Here is a 19416-nt window from a genome sequence, read left to right as displayed (position 1 = left end):
CCGTACAGAGAGTGATGGTAAAACTGCCTTAGTCATCAAATTAACAGTGAATCTTTATTATTGTTTGGTCATCATATTCACATTACAAATTAATTTAAAAAGTGATTCTTAACCCTGGCCTCATCCTAACAAAAGTGATAAACAAACAAAGTGTTATACTAATTATCAGTGTTTCGTCATCTTTATATCCAACTGTAAAAATTATGAATGAAGATTGAAACCTTGAGGTACAGCCATATTGGTTTAGATTCTGATTCCCTTTTTGATTGCCAGAAAAATCCAACTACAGTTGAATATAATCTGACCAAATCTACTACAGTAGTGTCACAGATTACCACCAGGTGGAGCCACTAGTATAGTTCTCCTCTCACAGTGCCTCATCATGTCAGTGCATTTAAACAATTGTAATTCACAAGAAGTCGTGGTGGAGTCACGCATTCTGGTGAGATCAGGTTGGTAATTCATCACCAGTCAGAACCACCTGGAGAGAGGTCAAGGTGTCACAACAGACCAACACCGTCTATGTGGCGCTTTGAGAATAATGATTGACATGTGGTTTGGAATAATGGAGCATTCAACCACACAAATAAAAGATTGCAGGCAGAAATGTGTGATGAATGAGTCTCTATGTTCCTCTCAGTATGGCAGCCTGATGCTTGGTGCACCTGACATATGGGGTTTCCATCTCATCTCGTTACTTCCCGACATACGATCCTCTCACTTGTAGCCCGGCAGTGTCAAAATGACTCAGTATTCAAGCTGTTTGAGGGGAGGTTTTTGCAACATGAGTAAACAGAAAAAAAGGAATTCTGAAGAGCAGATCAGATGCCAGCACATACCAGATTTCCATGGATACAGGCAGTAACTTGGCAACTGTGATGTTTGTCTGTTGTCATGGAAACATCCGTCTAGCAGAGCTTTTAGCAGGAATATCAGGAGCCTGGTGAGATGAGGGCATGGAGAGAGAATAATGTTCATATCTGTGTGTTTAATGTCATTTTAGTTTTTTTATGTAAATGCCACATATACTAGACCCATGATAAACGCTGTATGTGAAAATCGTACAGGGTGTCATCTTTTTTAATGCAACACAGCCTTCATAACTTCCACTGCTTGAGCTGCTGATGCTGCACATTTAGAAAGGAAATCCAGTCAGAAACAGGAAGTGCTACAAGAGGAAGTAATGTGAGATATTATCATGTACATTTATTTTCAGTTTTTAATGTTTAATGTTTAAGATGAACATTGTTTTGTCTTTAGAGATTGCATAGTACAGCTTGACAGTGTAATTACTTTAATGTGTGTTTATACGTTTGAACGTTTTACTTCTCCTGGGAAATTCAAAGATTTAAGAATCAAAAGATTTAATGTCATATCAAATTTCGGCTAACTTTTGTTATTTTGCATGTCTGAATGTAAAATGCAGCATACATAATTATATGTTTACACATTTGACATTTTATCATATTCTAAATGTGATATTATATTTGTATCCTCAAATTGAACGTTTTGATCGTTTTTTCTAGTCCAACAGGTAATTCTATTTGTTCTATTCAATGGTTAAATGTATGTTTAAGATCGTAGTTGGTCATTTCAAACATATAAACTAATACATGTTTGTTATTTATTATATTGTTGGTCGAACGCACTTATTGTAAGTCGCTTTGGATAAAAGCGTCAGCTAAATGCAATGTAATGTAATATCAAATCAAATCAAGTTATATTTATATAGCACATTTATAAACGATTTTTGGTCGAGCCAAAGTGCTGTACATATAATAAAATCTATATATATATATATATAATATATAATATCCCTAAGAACTTGGAGAAAAAGATCCCTCCCATTACTTTCACTGGGTTGTCAGAGTGACGTCACTGGTCTCGTGGGGGTTCGCGGCAGCAGGTGAGCGCGCAGCATCGCCTCCTCGCTGTTTCAGAAACGCAGAGCGGCGGAGTAGCGGAGCCATGGGAAAGCTTCAAGAATTTGATATCACTTTTACCAACAACAAGGTGGTCTACGGTCCCGGAGAGTCTATTAGCGGAAATGTGAAAATACGAACCGGCCACTCGTTGCAGTACAAAGGTAGGAAGCTTTTCTTCAACATGTTTATGAGAGAGGAAACATGTTGCCAGCGTGTCTTTCACGAGTCAGTGAAGCGCGCGACGCAGGCTCGAGTCGATGTAAATAAACTTTATTTAAACCTCTTTGATGTTGCTGGACACGAGGATGAACTCAAAGCTAGATATCAGGCGCGTGGTTGTTTCTCAGAAGGCTTAAGGCTCATTTTTGCAACTGTGGACGTGATAGAAATGTTGGTGCGGACATTAGGGGCTTTGCTGGTGCTGGGCTGGGAGTGTTTCCACCCTCCACATGACACCAGCTCTCTGTTGTTGTTAGCTCGGTGCTGTCGATTGAAAATCACATCCTGTTCGCATCCTGCTCGTGGCAACATGTTGCTTCCATGTTTTGTGAAAATGTTGTGGAGAAGTGTTCAAAAAGCAGAACAAGTGTTAGACACCTTTTATGACTTTATTAAAACCATATTTAGGCTTGGGGGGTTACTTAAAACATTGAATTGTGTTACAATTACCTGTAAAACATGTGTAACTTAAAAGGTAATGTAAACTGATTTCCTTTTGTTACATAACAGAACACTGTAACCATAGATATCTTGTAAATCTGCCTTTGCTCAGTGTTTTTTTTTTAAAGAAAAACCTGCCTTTCATTAAGCATATTCCGAAAGTAGTCTATAGACCAAGAGTGAAACACATCACCACATAGTACACAAAGTTAAAAAAGCTAAATTACAATCTGGTCGTTGTATAAAACGTACAGAATATGGAAACATTTCCACCCAGTGAAAGCATTTTTCGAATTAAAAGCCACAATGATGGATTCGAAGATTCTCTATGGTTTCACTCAATACTTTTTTTCAGTCAGGAAGTGTTCTTTATATATTTTAAAACATATACAAATATTGTTATCCTGGTAGTAATCCCCTTTTTTTTCTTTTAAACGTGTCAGACATATTGTAGTCCATGCAACTGTAATGGAATACCGTTTTGTATTCTAATGATGTAATCCTGTGACATGTATTCTTAAGTCTGCTCATGTTCCGCAGTAAAGAAGGACATTGGAAACGTCTGATGCCAACAACTTAGACACACTTGTGGGAATAGCTGCTAATGAAGGGTAAAGTAGGTGAGCAAGGTGGAGAAGCTTTTGGAGTTGCCATGGAGGTGCACACATAATCTATTGTATGCAAGCGATCCTTGTGGGGATTCTTGTCTGATAATAGAGCTGCTATCAACTTCACCTAAAGCTCATTTTCAAAGGGAGTCTGCCACAGAGGTATCATTTACTAGGGACGTTAATTAAGAGGTTTCCTGGGAAATGCAATGATTGTCAGCTGATTTTTGGCAACAGAAAAGCCTTAAAGTTCCAATGTATTACTGGGTTCAGACAAAAACTGCAAAACAGCAGTGATATTTATTTACATATTTATTACATTAGCCCAAAAACAACACCTTAAAAGAAATTTGACGGGTTTTGATTAGGATTCTGTGAGACTGCTTTGTACGTCTCCTGTTTTTGTGTCATATTGAGAAAATGATACATAAGGTATTAATGATAATAATAATAATAATAGATTCAATTTATTTTGAATTTTCTGTCTTTATTTGATCGATAATGTCCTAAGTGTCATCAGGGTAATAATAACCCAGAAAAAAAACATATCCATATTATTGGGATCGCTACAATGATACAGATTAAGAGTGGTTGCACTTCTGGGGCCATTGGCATTTTTTTTAAATAATTTGTATCTATCAACCCAAACATCAACAGACCTCTTTAACTGAAGACTGATTTTCCATCCTTTTATTTGCCATCATTTCCTGGCTTGTTGTAGCGCTGCTCAATTAATCGTATTTTAATCGCAATTACGATTTTGGCTTGCAACGATTATGAAAACATCATAATTAAAATAAAACGATTATTTATTTATTTTAATTAATTTTTATTTTAAAAAAAAAGAAAAAAAATGTTTTTTCAGTTGAATTATACTTAAAGTTTAGGGTAATCAACTGTTAAAAACATACTGTTCACATTTATTTTCTTTCAATAAATGGATGTTTTCAAAGTAAATGGATAATTGTTTTTAATAATCGTGATATCAATTATTGACTCAAATAATCGAGATTATGATTTTTGCCATAATCGAGCAGCCCTAGCTTGTTGTGCCTGTAGGTAAAGCATAGTGAGATTAATATGCCATCATGCACAGGCTGACCTGCAGCAGATGGCGTTCAGCAGAGGTCAGATCTTACACAGTAAGGTCACACGGTTGCGGTGAGCCTGTACCTGACACCAGGCGTTTATCCCCAAATTAATTCTCGGAGGCTTTGGGCGAATGTTGGCTGTCCTTAAAGAGGAAACCGACAACAAGAGCTTCAAGTAAACGGCTCAATACATGCCAGATGAAACGAGCATGTGGAACGAGCATGTGGAAGGGTTTTGATTTAGGATTTGCATTAGCTACAAGCACATGAATAGTATCTGTTGCATACTGGCAGTCTGTCCATGCACTTTCATTTCTCTGTAAATCCAAATTTCACACCTGCAACAAAGTGAAAAACCACAGTGTTCTTTCAAGGCTCTGCACTCGGCATCACCATTTGAATATATGAACGCTGAAACTAAATACATCATTATACATTCTTTTTATGAATATAATACATTTGAGTATAATATTTCTTAGGGTTTATTACGTTGTTTGATAGGAAGACTTCTTTGAAAGTATCTCAAACACATCATTTTTTACTTTTGACTTGTCCTCTCTGCTGTATATTCTTATACACAGATTATTTGTATGACAGACTCTATAACCACAAGGACAGAAAGGACAAGAGTCTAACCTGTTGATACATATTTTACATATGGAACCTTTCATTGCAGTCTGAAAAGGGCGGTGGTGGCGAAGTCCATAGGGACTCGGCTTGGCAACTGGAAGGTCACCAGTTCAAGTCCCGGAAAGACCAAGTGCTACCGAGGTGTCCCTGAGTAAGGCACCGTTCCCTACACGGCTCCCCGGGCGCCGTTCAAAATGGCAGCACACTGCCCCTAACATTAGGATGGGTCAAATGCAGAGAAACCGTTTCGTTACATGGTACCTGTACTGTGTAATGACAATAAGTTGAATCTATCTATCTAAAAGGTTTTATATTTGTTACATACAACAGATGGGACATGTTTCACACATTTCTTGTCTCAATATTACTTCTGGCACTCTCTTATAAACAACTAAAATGCCTTTATTGTAATGGCATTGTTGTGTTGGAGTTGACAAACAACTGGCACATTTGTGCAAACTTCCTGAGAAAGACTTGATCATTGTTTAAAATAGTTCCTTTGAGTTTTCTTGTGATTGTTCTGCCTACGTGTTTTGATTCCCTAAGAGCATTCCGGGAAGTGCTTCTTCCCGAAACCAATTTGATTTCAAGATAAAATAAGCAGAGTTCTCTCTTTGCCTTTTTTAGTCAACACATTCTGCCCTGATATATTTAATAGTTTACAACATAACAAACAATGATCGTTTTGTCCTTCAAATAATATTGAATCACACTTTAAGCTTACTAGTGCAGTGGACCATAAGTCCCTCAGTCCTCCACTCACTTCCTTGTTGAAGGCACTCCAACTGCTGAAACTAAAGAAGCTCCCTGTCTGGCTCTCAGCCGGTCCGTTAATGTACTGTAAATGCTGAGGCTGCATTATGTGTCCAGTGACATCACCCCTCTCCACCACCGCCGCTGATGATTCCTTCAATCAGACGGCAAGCAGCATGCCGAGGCAGGAACATGTGCGTGCTTTGTGGGAGCGTGAGAATTTCCTGTTTTTGTGTCTTCCTGAGAAAACAATACAGAGAAGTTAAGGGTTTGGTAGTACTGTAGCTAATTGTATTCATCTTTTGGATTATTTAGGGACAATGTCCTATTAAGTTAGGTGATGAGTCATAAGGGTACAATTCCAGAGAAACCCTATCCGTATTCCTGGTAATCGCAGTGTATACTTCTAAAGAATATCTATGAATGCAAACTGCAACAACAACATCCTTTAATAAGGCAGAGTTGTAAAACCCCCCCATAATGGTTAGCTTCCCTTTTTCTCTTCCATGAGTTGGTTTTTGAAAGCTTTATTTGCACAAGAAATTTGCATGGCGTCCACGCAAAGCCAACACCCTCCGGACATTTGACTGAAGAGCAGGACTGATTTTCAGGGCAGGACCGCTTGCATGGTCTCTAAGTGGGTTGTAAAGTTTTTGATATCCTTTGTGTGAATCAACCACATATATCCATTACATGGATTGTGGCACAATATGAGCTGTGTATGGATCCTGTTGGTGTTTTATTTATCCTGCATCGTGAGTAAGGTGCGTACAGTTGTACGATGAAATGACAGAGGAATAATAATAAGCATACCTAGTTCATACACCTTTTCTGGGATGCTGACTATGTGCGGACCCACTCGATTATTGATGATGCAGACCATTAGACAGAACGTCTATCGATCAGCCTCCTGACAAAGAAGGTTGTTAAAGCACAGTCATGAATGAAACTAGATGAATGAGCAACTTACTGTACTGTGCTCAACCTTACTTCCAGTAGACGCATACAATTAAAGGTGGGGTAGGTAAGTTTGAGAAACCGGCTCGAGATACCCTTTTTGTTATATTCCATGGAATGCTCTTAACATCCCGATAGCAATGAATATCTGAAGTGCTCTGACAAAAAATCCGTTAAAAAATGTCATCTGTGGAAGCCGTGGCGCTGTAAAAAGCACGACCAATCATCTGAGCCGGCCTGGCTAAAGTAACTGGATGGCCTACCTGCCTGTCAGCCTTCCATCTGTGCACACACTTATCTCGTGCCCTCATTGGTCATGTGCGCGTTCGTGGGCGTTGGAGGAGGGGCTCTGTAAGGAAGTGGCAGATTTTTTCCGGCTGTGTATTTTCTAATTCTAGTGCACTCCAGCTGGTTTCTCCTAAATGACCTACCCCACCTTTAAACCTTAGAACAATTCTGTTCATATAACATTCATCTCACTTTAGTAGGAACGTCTTTTCCTCTAGCTAGTGCCAATATGAGTTTGAGATTTGGGATGTTTAGTGATATGTCTCTACATCTATTGGACATCACGATATTCGTTATTCATGGTTCCCTCTGGATGAAATTGCCATGTCCCTTAACTTTGCAGATTGCACCATCGCCATGTCAAAATGTTTTGTGACTGCTGTAGCTGTAAGTGCTTTGAGTGGCTCCAAAGACTGGAAAAGTGCTATAATAATGCAGACCGCGTTACATTTCTCCAACACATTGGTTTACGACCACATTTCTGCAAAACGATTTGGGTAATGTGTCGTTATAAATCTCCTTGTCATCAGTCCTGATTTAGCACTTCACGTAAATATGTCCTCTACACACTACATGTTTGATTTGCGATATTGACCGAAAGAAGTTAATGGTGAACAATATAGACCTGAAGAAGTGGGAGCAGCCATTCAGCCCGCGTGGTTCCGTCTCTCCTCTCGTGTGTTAGCACTGAGCAGCATGTGTAGTCACCTGGTATCAGAGATGTTGTAACTCCTTGTCTCGGCTTGTATGCCCTTTAAAGGTGAAGTCCTGGTGACTGCGTGCTAGCTGTGATGCAGCGGAAAATAAATAAATGAATCACCTGAAGTGAAAGTTCACTTGACCCGAAACCCTACCCATGTGTTCCCTCATTTATCTTTATCCTGCTGTATATCTAAGGAGACTTTAAAACTGCGGCGAGTGTAAATGAGATCTTTTATGCAGTGTAGTTCTCCGGTGGCAGTATCTTACATTTAGCTTTCAGCAAATCAGCAACACAAACATTCACTGTAACCCAATCATCATCCGTGGTGATACAAACCACCGGCTCTATGTACACAAGACTAGACGTCCCCTAGGTTCACACAAAGCTGACTTCAGGCACGTGTACCCACACACAAACCCCCTTACACACCTTTGTCTTGTCTATAATTACGAAAGCGTGGGAGATCAAGCAATAGAGTGGTTTTCTACCCGTCTGAAAAATAGTGGTTTGCCCCCAGCCCATGCACTCAACTGTGTCCTTGGGCAAGAAACGTAACCACAATTTTCAAATAGAAATGAAAGTGCATTAAACTCATTCATCACTGTTGTGACTTTAGCTTATCTCCTTAAGGCACACACTGTGGCCAACACTGAGTGCAATTGTAATTGACTCAAGAGTATGAGTGTCTCTTTGTTCTGGCTCAAGAACACATCACTGCAGGACAGGGTTTCTGTGTGACTGTCTAGACTCCGGGGCCTGAGTTAATCATGACATCACTTCCCTGAGGGAGGCTGATTAAAGATCTGTCTGAGACCAGTGGACTCAGGCATCCAGAGGACACCTTTTACACATCAGCTGGCCTTTTAGAGGTTGTTCCTTGTTTTGATCACTTTTGTTTAATAGGCTGCTATGACACTTCGGCATACTTCATATAAATATGACGCACACCTGTTAGCCTGTTCCACAATTCTTCGTTTTCCGAGGCTAGGAAGGATTCTTGCCTCAATTCAATTCAATTGCAGTAGGTTCCACAAGAAGACATAAAAACATAAATAACAGAACAACAAAAGGACATCATACAGCAAAATGTACAGGGATTACAATTTACATATCTAACCACATGTACAGGTACCAACAGCATCTGATTGTGTAGCATCCAACCGAGCTTTAAAAACATGTAGTGGTACTAGCTTGGTAATTCTCCATTCTGTTTGCAGACGGTTCCATGTTAGTGGAGCTGCACATCTAAAAGCTTTCTTCCCTAAGACAGTCCTAGCACTTGGCACATTTAATAAAACCAATCTCACTTCTGAAGCAAGTGACTCGGAAGACGTGCTACCAAGCAAGCGTCCTCGACATTGAGAAACACCCAGTGGCTCAGTGTGCAATGAATTCTCACTGCTGCCCTTTAATGTGGGCGGATGACATGGATCCACTGTACAGTACTCTATCTGTCCGTGCACCAACAGAAGTGGTTAACTGTAACTATCGACACCAGCTTCTCCCCTCGGACGTATTCATGTTAATAATAACTATCCTCTGACCTCCATAAGCAGCACCCTGCCCCACCCCACAGCTGGTTATTTAGGCCTATCATAATGGATTCTGTCTCATTGCCCCCTGATGAGCACAGAAACACCCCCACACCCCTCCTCTCTGTAAAGCTGTCCCACTTCCTAGGCTTTGTAGAATACAGAGAGGAAGTCACTCTTCTGTGGAAGTGGCACAAAACATTAACAAAGGCACTAAAGATAGAAGTGTTCTATCTCAGCTGGGAGACAACACGTTGGTTTATGGTTCAGCTGGCGTGTTGTGAAATGTTACGTATGTCATGTTGTCATGCAGGCCCACACAGGATCATCTCAGAACATCTGTATATAATGTGAGCATACACCTGCTGGCCCCGAGAACTGGGAAGACTTTACTCTTTTTTCTCAAAGGAAATTGAATTTTAGGTAACGGCTGTCTATTGGCAAGAATCTTGCGAAAAATATATTGCAAGAAAGAGTCACACAAAGGGTTCTTCTCACAGAGATGGCATCTCGTTTCGCGCTTGTGGCATTGGTCGGAGCGGCGGGTGCCAACTTATCTCGTCAGCCTATTTTTAATACATTTAAAATTGTGCTTACATCAAATTATTTATACCGGTCAATACGACCAGGGAGATTTAGATGTGTCTACAACATCTTCTTCTGGTTAACGGGAACCCTGATCAGTGGGGGGGAAAGTAGCCAACAACATACAGTAAAGCTGCTAAAGAGACAGTTTGTTAATTCTAGTTGTGGATTATTACTATCCAAGGAACCACAAATTATATTCATGGGACTTTAACTTGCATTATTTATAAATACAGCAGAGAAGCAGCTACCTTGCTAAGATGCCTGACAGGCTGTGAGGGAAGTGAGAAACCACATTGACAAACTCCCAGCAGGGAACAGAGATTAAGTCGTGTGTGTGTGTGTGTGTGTGTGTGTGTGTGTGTGTGTGTGTGTGTGTGTGTGTGTGTGTGTGTGTGTGTGTGTGTGTGTGTGTGTGTGTGTGTGTGTGTGTGTGTGTGTGTGTGTGTGTGTGTGTGTGTGTGTGTGTGTGTGTGTGTGTGTGTGTGTGTGTGTGTGTGTGTGTGTGTGTGTGTGTGTGTGTGTGTGTGTGTGTGTGTGTGTGTGTGTGTGTGTGTGTGTGTGTGTGTGTGTGTGTGTGTGTGTGTGTGTGTGTGTGTGTGTGTGTGTGTGTGTGTGTGTGTGTGTGTGTTGGTTGGTTGGTTCAGCTTTTCAAGGCCAAGGGAGGCTTCCATCTTCCCCCACATGCTGATAATCCTCCATCGACCTCTCCCTCCTCACCTATATTTACAGACAAAGCCGGGCTTTTGTCATGTTGGAAGTAATTCCACTGGAGGACACTTGCTTCTATTCGGGCCATTCAGAGAGCTGTGGTTTCATAACATAGTTGGTGATCACAGAGCACCTAGAGATCAGCATCCAGATTCTCTATACACCGTTTTCTAAAAATACAGCAAGACATTTGATGGGAGTCATCATAGGCTGATAATAATGGGAGCTATATGCCACACAATAATCATTCTTATAACAATTGTTGGAAAGATAACATGATATTTATCCTTAACAACCCCCACGGTCCCTCAGATCCACCGCAGCCAGACTCCTATCCATTCCCACGTCCACACTGCAGCTTTGGGGACAGAGCCTTCTCAGTGGCAGCTCCTACGCTCTGGAATTCCCTCCCCCAAGATCTCCGTGACTCGGAGTCCCTCACAGTCTTTCAGTCCCGCCTCAAAACACATCTTTTCAACTCTGTCTACCCATAAGCCCCCCCCCTCTCAATCAACTTCCTCTTGACTGCCTTTTTATTTATTTAGTTTACTATACTTACTTGTTTGCCTGTCCTTGTTTGTCTACCCTCCCTCATACTGTAAAGCGTCTTTGAGTTGTGAAAAGCGCTATATAAATAAAATTCATTATTATTATATTTATTCGTTAATGGGACGCCAATTCATAGGCTAAAGTGTTTTAATTGGTTAATTATCTTTAATTGACAGAAAATATCCCCAAAAATCTGGTTCCAGCCGTTTATTATGTGATGTATTATATTTTAAATCAAAGGTCCTTGGGTTAGACTGTTGCATGAATAGGATAACGTTTTCCTTGGTGGTTCTTTTGTGTGTCAGGTCTTTATTTATTTCCACAAATGTTCTGCTTTCTTTTCTTTATGCTTCCGTTTTTTCAAATATGATCAGTCAGCATGTGAGCATGTTGCAAGGCCCTCCGCTTTGAGACATTATGTTCATGGAAGGCTAGAAGTGGCAATACTTTTTAGTTTGAGTATAAGCTTGTTTTCTCTTTTGAATGCAGATTTGAACCTACAAACTAAATGTCCCTCGTGACAATGTACAATATGTTTGCACATAAAACACTGTGTGGGTGCGACATCTTTCTAAAACGCAACTTCTATCGCTGGGAGCTGCTTCTTCACTCTTCGCTCTTGAGCCCCGAGTCTTTGGGCGGTACTGATGAGTCAGACGTGGACCAAATAACAAAAGCACTGCCACATTTCCAACACACCCTCATCATAAAACCAGCTGGTGACATTGAGAGGGAGTGAGCAAAGGTCTGAAGGTCACTGAAGGGCGTCAGCAGCTGATACTGTATGACTAATCTCTGATAACTGTAGTTTGCACCAAAGTAAATATCTCTCTTTTGTAATTATGTGGCTGATAACAACAGTTTCCCACATGAAATCACACCGTTCACATTTTCTAATTTGTATTAGTTAACATAGATGCGAAGAGAATTGTCAAACTCTCTGGATAAATGTTGGTCTATGACTCATTAAAGTCACATTGGTCGGCCTTTACGTTCATGATAATACACTCAATTTAGTTTTGCTTCAGTTTCCATCCCGATCTTGATCTTAAAATGTAGTTCTAATGTTTCTAAAGATTGTCATTGATTCTGTACGGAAACAAGCTGCTTTGTGTCTTCCACCAGAACAGTGAGATCAGGTCTAATACGGATATTGCTGATGGCCACAGAGGAGAATTCAAATGCTTAAATGTAATGTCTCTGTTGTCACGGATACCATCAAAAGTGATCCTAAGCTGGTTTAGTTAAGACCATTAATCCTAACTGAGCCTTAAACAAACACCGGGACAATGGAGGACACATCAAGAGAGTTACATGCTTCATTGTCTTATTGCTACATTGGTTATATATGATGTCATGGTGCTCAGGGTTGGGTTGTAACGGAATACATGTAACGGCGTTACGTAATCAGAATACAAAAATCAAGTAACTGTATTCAGCTCGCGTTACATTTGAAAAACGAGTAATCTGATTACAGTTATTTTCGTAAACCTGAAGTGAATACATTTTGGAATTATTGGTGGAAAGATTTCCTCACAACATTTAATATTCATTACTAGTAGGTACAGCCGAATGATCACAGCGCACAACAACTTTTACCGCCGCAGATGGACCAAAAAAGCGTTTGAAAAAAAATCGCGGGTCCGCTCGCTCAGTGGAACAATAACAACGAAACATGGAGGAACAAAAGTCTGCGTTTAAATCGCGTGTGTGTGTGTATATATAGGTGTGTGTGGTTAAAACACATCAGCCTGCGGTCGCTCTTTAGCCTTACTGATGATTATTTCTGAAGGTATACACAGTGAAGGCGGCGCGTGAAAGGCACTGCGCGGCGCGAGTTAACCCTCCCGCTGCCTCCTGGCGCTGCAGAGATTTCATGAAGTGAAGGAGGTTTTCCTTCTATAAAACAGCTGCGGGCAGCAAATACTGTGAGTGTCACGGATATGAATTCATAGATCAAGGCAGACTGGTGCACAGTCTCCTGTTTTGCCGATCCGGTGCTTAAACAAATATAGCTCTACACCCCTGGCCGAAATGTCCTTAAAATGAAGTCCGAGTTCGACATTTTAATTCATGTCCTGCCAACACTGGCAGGACAGAAGGCGACACGCCCGTTCTAAGCCGTGTCCTTCACTCCTCACATCCCAAGCTGCATCCCCAAAACGTGTATTATGTTGTTACATCGTTTCGGATGTTATGTTTCAGTGTGCTCTTGATAAGCCATTAAAACAGTAAAAACACGTTCAGTTTCCTTTTGCTTTTTGTGTCTCCTGTTCACCAAAACATACCCAGCAAAAAGAAAGTAATCTAAAAGTAATCTGATTACGTTGCTTTTTTAAGACACGTAACTGTAACTGTAGTCGGATTACTTTCAGAGCCATGTAATCAGTAATCAGTAACTGATTACATTTACAAAGTAACCCTCCCAACCCTGGTGGTGCTAAAGTTGCTCTGAATATGTGAATATCTAATTGTTTTTTGAAAAACAGAGGCAGGTCATGAAGTCTGTGTGAATGTGAAGCTGTTGCAGTGAAATGTGTAAACATCGTAGAGTGGGAGCGCGTCAGAGTGCATGATGTAACTTCCGCGGCGATAAGCCTCTTACACATGGATGCAAACGTACGCAGGGATTTGTGAGTACCGTCCATGCAGATAGATGTGTGTGCACCTACACTTTAATACATGCCAACACCATCAACTGATCTCACTAATGGCGCAAAGCACGTCCTGGTCCATCGTTCAATGCTGACAGATTACTGGAGCTGAGTGTGCAATTCATATTACAGCACTCAGCAATTTGACATAGCTAACATCTTATATCACCCGCTTTTGTTAGACTTCTTATACATACATGTACATTAGATGTTTTGTTGATGGTGGTGGATATTGCTTTGTGAGGCCTGTATTAGATCGCTTAATCATGAAGTACATCAACACAAAAATGGCAACTATTGTGATGATTGAACATTGTTAAAGATAATCATGAAAGTAATTTTCTATAAAGCATGTCAGAAATTGTGTTTCTACATTTTCCGGATTTGAACTGACAAAAACAGGACATTTAAAGACAGCACTTTGGACTTGGAGAAACAGCGATGGGCATTTTTCATAATTTCAAAAATGTTATGAATTCTTTTTTTTGTATTCATCGTTTGGGTTGTTGGTTCGTCTAAAAAATGTTGTATTACTTATTAATTGACGATGAGTGTAATTGTTAATTGGAGCCTTAACATCCTACACATCAATTGAACCTCTGTGTCCTCTATGGAAGGATCGGCATTAAACGCTTTGAGTCATTGAAAAAGCGCTATAATAAATGTAAGGAATTATTTATTATTATGAGCCATCATCGTCATCATCATCATCATCATCATCATCATCATCATCATCATCATCATCATCATCAGCTTTATTTAAAGAGACTCTTGGTCCATTATTACAAGACTTACAACACTCAAGCTATGTTTCTCTCGTCACTTATACCGTTCCTTTCATGCATCACCAGTCTGTACATGGTAATGGTTACAGGGGATATACAATAAGGGTTAGGGGTTGCTGAGTAAGCGGAGTTGACAAATGTATTACAGACATATGGTCCCGTTTGACTGCTGGAACCTTTCAGCAACCTTTTTCAGAAACTCAGTAACTTCCCCAACATTTGGGACAGTCAAATTCAGGTACAGTGTATACTCAAAAGACGGTCATTAATGTGTCATACCTTACACTGTTGTCTGAAGACATGATTTGCACTTTATGGTTTTAAATCCTTATGCACTAATTGAACGTGAAGAGGCTGTCTCTGAGATGTGTTCCTGAGGCTGTATGGCAGCTCTAATAGAGGGCATTACGCCGTGCATTCATTTGATCTTCCTTTCACTCAATGCAGAGTTTCTGCGTGTCAGCGGGCTTACAGTGAGGTATCGCAGGACATGTCTGAACGAACAACCCGGCCTCTGTTCAGCTGAAGGGGATTCCCTTACACTCAGGAGTAATAGATCATAGGATCAGGTGGCCGTGTTTTGAGAAGAGAAAGGAGACGAGGGAGATGTTGGAAAAGTGAGAAGGACTAATTGTTTGCAGCGCTTACAGATTGAATGAAGCTAGTAAGTGTACTGTAGCATCGGATTACTCGGCGCTCCTGGGGTTCAGAAGGAAGGCCGCGACCAGTGTGTGAGGAGGATACTTGAAATATGTCCGTAAAAGGTTTTTCGAAATAATCACGTGATTTATGGTACTTTCTGTGTCCTTCACAGCTTTTGTTAATCGTGCAAGAATAACAATGATCCCAAACTCCCCCAGAAAACAGATCTGACCTTGCTTCATAATAACTCTACAGAGAAACTACAACTCAATTGTAATTGATCTTTGTGCACAATCATTCTGTCGGATTCTCTTCATGAATATTGCAAACTAATTGAGGATTGTTTTTCCTTCAGAATTGACAATACTCTGGCGTCAGTGTGAAAGTGTAAATGTGATGTCTGTAATTAGACGTAATACGTGTTGAAGAGCATCCCAGGTTTAACATGTAGAACCCTCAGTTAGGTGTGGGCAATATAAATAAAATAATCAAATACCTCGATATTCAGATATCGGAAAATCGGCTTACGCAAACAATTGTACACATTGAGATTTGTTTATTAATAACTTATAGTAATGTTGATTTATTGACTAAGTGGGCAAATGCAAATAAGAGAAAAGCTAAATCTGGTCAATTCCGGATATGACATGACTTTGATGTAATGCATCCTTTACACCAGGCAAAGACGATATCAATGGTATGGATATCAAATCGCTACAATACCAGGACTGACCCACAGCTATAACAAACCTATTGGTCTAATTAATAAACGTTTTTCAAGAACTATTCCACAAAACTGAACTGGACTGCTTCATCCCTCCAGAACCTCCACTGGCTCCCCGTCCGTCAAAGAATCAACTTCAAAGTCCTCCTCATTACTCACAAAGCCCTCAACAATCAGCCCCCCCCCCTACCTCACAGACCTGCTGCACCGCCACACCCCTTCCCGCTGCCTCCGCTCATCAGAAGCCAACCTCCTATCCATCCCCACGCACATCAATCACCGGACCTGGGGGGACAGAGCCTTCTCCGTCGCTGCCCCCTCCTCTGGAACTCACTCCCACAACCCATCAGAGACTGCACCGACCTCACCACCTTCAAAACACTCACCTCTTCAATCTGGCTTTTAATGTGTGATTGTTTTTGTATTATTGACTTTAACTTTAACTATATATTTATTTGTTGTTCCTTTATTTTATTTTCTCTTCACTATATCTGTAAAGCGTCTTTGAGCACCTGTAAAAGCGCTAACAAATTAAATCTATTATTATTATTATTATTATTATTATCCCATTTCGTGGTTCTCCACATTCCTCCATACGCTTCGTTTAAAGCAGTCCAGTCTTATCACACAGACCCAGCTTTGGGAATATCCCTATCTCATTATGCTGGAATGTATATGTGACGTCCAAGGACACTTTTAGTGCATGTGAGGAATGCTGATCAATCCCGGTCACACTCCTGACCCACTTCAGGACGAAGCTGTAGCGGTCGTAAAGACGCAGTTCCTCTCTGGTCTGGTGTGTGTTGTCTGAGCGGTCGGAGGGTCTCCTCATTCTGCTTTGTTTCTGCTCAAGTTCAGACCTTAAGCAAACTGAGGCTCCTTTGTGCTTCCAGCCGCCAGCTGAAACTAGACTTGGTGTAATCAGTGTAAATAAGGAACCGACATGATCAGCCCAGCTTCCCGGTATGCCGAGCTGACTGATGCAACAAGCAGCAAGCTCCGACTTAATGGTTTTATCTCACAGACACATTTCTTTCTTTATAACATTAAGTCTGTTTTGACTCAATGTTTAGCACTGCTGCTCATCAGGGTTCGAACATTATTTTCTGTAAAGAAACGCTGTCGTAAAACAATGCTTGCCTTTGTTTATCTAACGACTCTTGTATAACTGGCACATATTTTCAGGAAGGAATGCCCTGAAGGACAAAACTCCTGCACAGGGAGTGGTAATAAAGGAACTTGTGAAATCAAAAACTCCCCAAGAAGAAACTGCAATATATTATTATATGAATGTAGAGTAATTTACAAAAGACAGCTATAAAAACTTTGAACCACCGTAGATAATAAAACAGTGATTTATCATGGCAACAGCACTTGCTACAGTTAAGCTAACTTGCACTGTTGAAACTGACAACAGGGCATTTGGAGAGTGCAAACTCCTACCAGGCTATTTCCTTTAGGGGGAAAATAATGAGTGTGAAGAAAATGTACCACAATGTTAAAAAAACTTGTGTTACCGATTGCACCAAGAATCGATATGTGCTTAGGTTGGTCCTTGGTGCTGTGGCAGGAACAAAACAACGATGAGGGCGATGACCAAGTCATTTTACCGGTGTATGCCTGAACACAAAATTGAACACCTTTCTACCAAGTTTCAGTTTCTAACAGGGCCGTTAGGTCTTTCCTAATCCCGCTGACAAATGGGCAAAACAACCCCTTTCTGCACCTGGCAATAGGCCGTGGTATATGTAGGGCTGGTTATTAATACAAAATATGTTTCCGGTGCAGACTGAAAAGCTAGCATGAATGTCTGGTCGGATTTGGATCTTCTCTTATTCTTTCATCAGGCCAGAAGCTCCTTCTTTGTAGCGTATAACAAAGACAGATATCATATTGGCATCAGTTATACCGTCTGTTTCTCATCATCAGACATCTTTTGTTCGACTTTATCAACCAGCCACAGATGCATAATGGCACAAAACATATAACCTCACTTTCCACCCACGTCCTCCATGACCCACCGTCACCCTTTTCTAATAGGCACCACAGAACTGCTTCGTACAACATAGCAGTCATGTTCTCTCCTGGATCTGCCTGCCCACACCATCTAGTCGGTCAAATCGAATGAGTAGAAGCACGAGGATCATCTCCGCCCACAGACACTCACTGAACCGCGGAGAGGACCTGGACAGACTCCAGTGTGTTGGCAACTAATGCAGGCAGCTGCTGAGTCAGTGTGCTCCGCTGCCGGCCTCCCTCTTACTACTGAGCGTCTGTGTCCCTGAGGCACTGCTTTATTCTGCAAAGAGCTGGCTGACAGAGACGCCTGTGCTGTACGAGGTGTAACCCAGAGCTACTGGTGTGTGGACGAGTTGGAAACTGCCAGCTTCACGAAACCAAACCACATCCTGTCAATTGAGTCTGCAGTTTGTAGTCTTTAAACGTCTGAAGTTTGTGAAGGAAGACTTACAAATTAGCATTGTAGATAACCAACTTAGCATGGATTGGAACTGTATGGACTTCCCTTACCTCAAATTGATTATACCGATAGTTTGGGAGCTCATTGTCAAACAAATTGTCCTCCTTAGTCGGTCCAAAAATCGTTCTTTACCAAATGCTCCCATAACGTACGCATACTCTTATACCTTCATATTGTAATTTAGGGTTTTGTTCTTTTTGTGCAGTTCAGTATTCTCCTGCCATCTTTAGGTGACCGAGCAGCTCGGATCATCTCTTCAATTTGAATGCTGTTGAAACTTGTTAGCATGCACTTTTCTCATCACCCTATTGTTATGCAAATTCAACAAAGCCTATATAAGTTACCATGATTTTAGAAAGAATGAAAGGCCTTTGGAAATGTGTGGATTGTCCTAGTTTAGCTACGCCAGCATGTGTTGATGCTACTCACCTACTTTCCTCCTATTTGCCCGAAAGCCCACAAAAGAAGGAACAAAGTGGGGTGTTAAGTTACCTAACTGGTAAACAATAAATGGCATTTTGTATCGCAGTGTTTGGTGTCCTATTAAGTAAATCATATGTTCTGTCCTTTTAACAATATGTAGTACATGCTGTAGTGTAGTGGATGGAAGTGCACTCAATAAACATATAACTATACTTTAAGCTATGTCAAAAGTTAAATGTCCTTAATTGGGAAAGGGAGAGTCTTTCTCGCAGGGAGAGAAACAAAGGAATCCCGTGAGGTAGAACCAGACCAAAGACTCATGTTTAATTTTAAGTTTATGGATGCCCCGATTAGACTTTTAATGTGACTGTGGAAATGAACGTGGCCATTGTGTTATGTGTGAGGCAACATCAGGAAGGGCTTGGCCATTGCTTTCCCAACAAACAGCCAGTATTCGTGATGAAACGTCACAACATATCCTCTTAATGTCTTATTGTGCGTCTCATCAAACACATCGTCACTCCTCCTGGTCCTCCTGGCTCCTTGTTTTTTTCCGACCCGTTATTCCTCCACTGACAGCTCGTCTCTCTCTCTCGTCTGACACAACGATACACTATTCAGCGGTGCTGCAGCCCCTCTCCCTGCTGCCACTGCCGCCGCTGCCGCTGCTGCTGCTGCCGATAAAGATACTCACTCTCAATCATGAATGAGGCAGAT

General features: G+C 40.9%; 1 protein-coding gene across 1 annotated transcript in view; it reads left to right on the top strand.

Annotated features, from left to right (window-relative positions):
• Positions 1 to 1894: 1894 nt before the first annotated feature.
• arrdc1b (arrestin domain containing 1b) overlaps positions 1895 to 19416 on the top strand; it is a 36502-nt gene continuing 18980 nt past the window's right edge. Inside the window, exon 1 of the mRNA XM_034095829.2 lies at positions 1895 to 2086. Coding sequence (XP_033951720.1) covers positions 1969 to 2086 — 118 coding nt within the window. The 5' untranslated portion in view covers positions 1895 to 1968. The remainder of the gene's footprint in view (positions 2087 to 19416) is intronic.

The sequence above is a fragment of the Pseudochaenichthys georgianus genome, chromosome 12, assembly GCF_902827115.2.
Source record: "Pseudochaenichthys georgianus chromosome 12, fPseGeo1.2, whole genome shotgun sequence".
In the NCBI taxonomy this organism is placed as follows: Eukaryota; Metazoa; Chordata; class Actinopteri; order Perciformes; family Channichthyidae; genus Pseudochaenichthys; species Pseudochaenichthys georgianus.
Note: the sequence above shows the minus strand (reverse complement) of the source record. Positions and strands in the feature narration are given on the sequence as shown.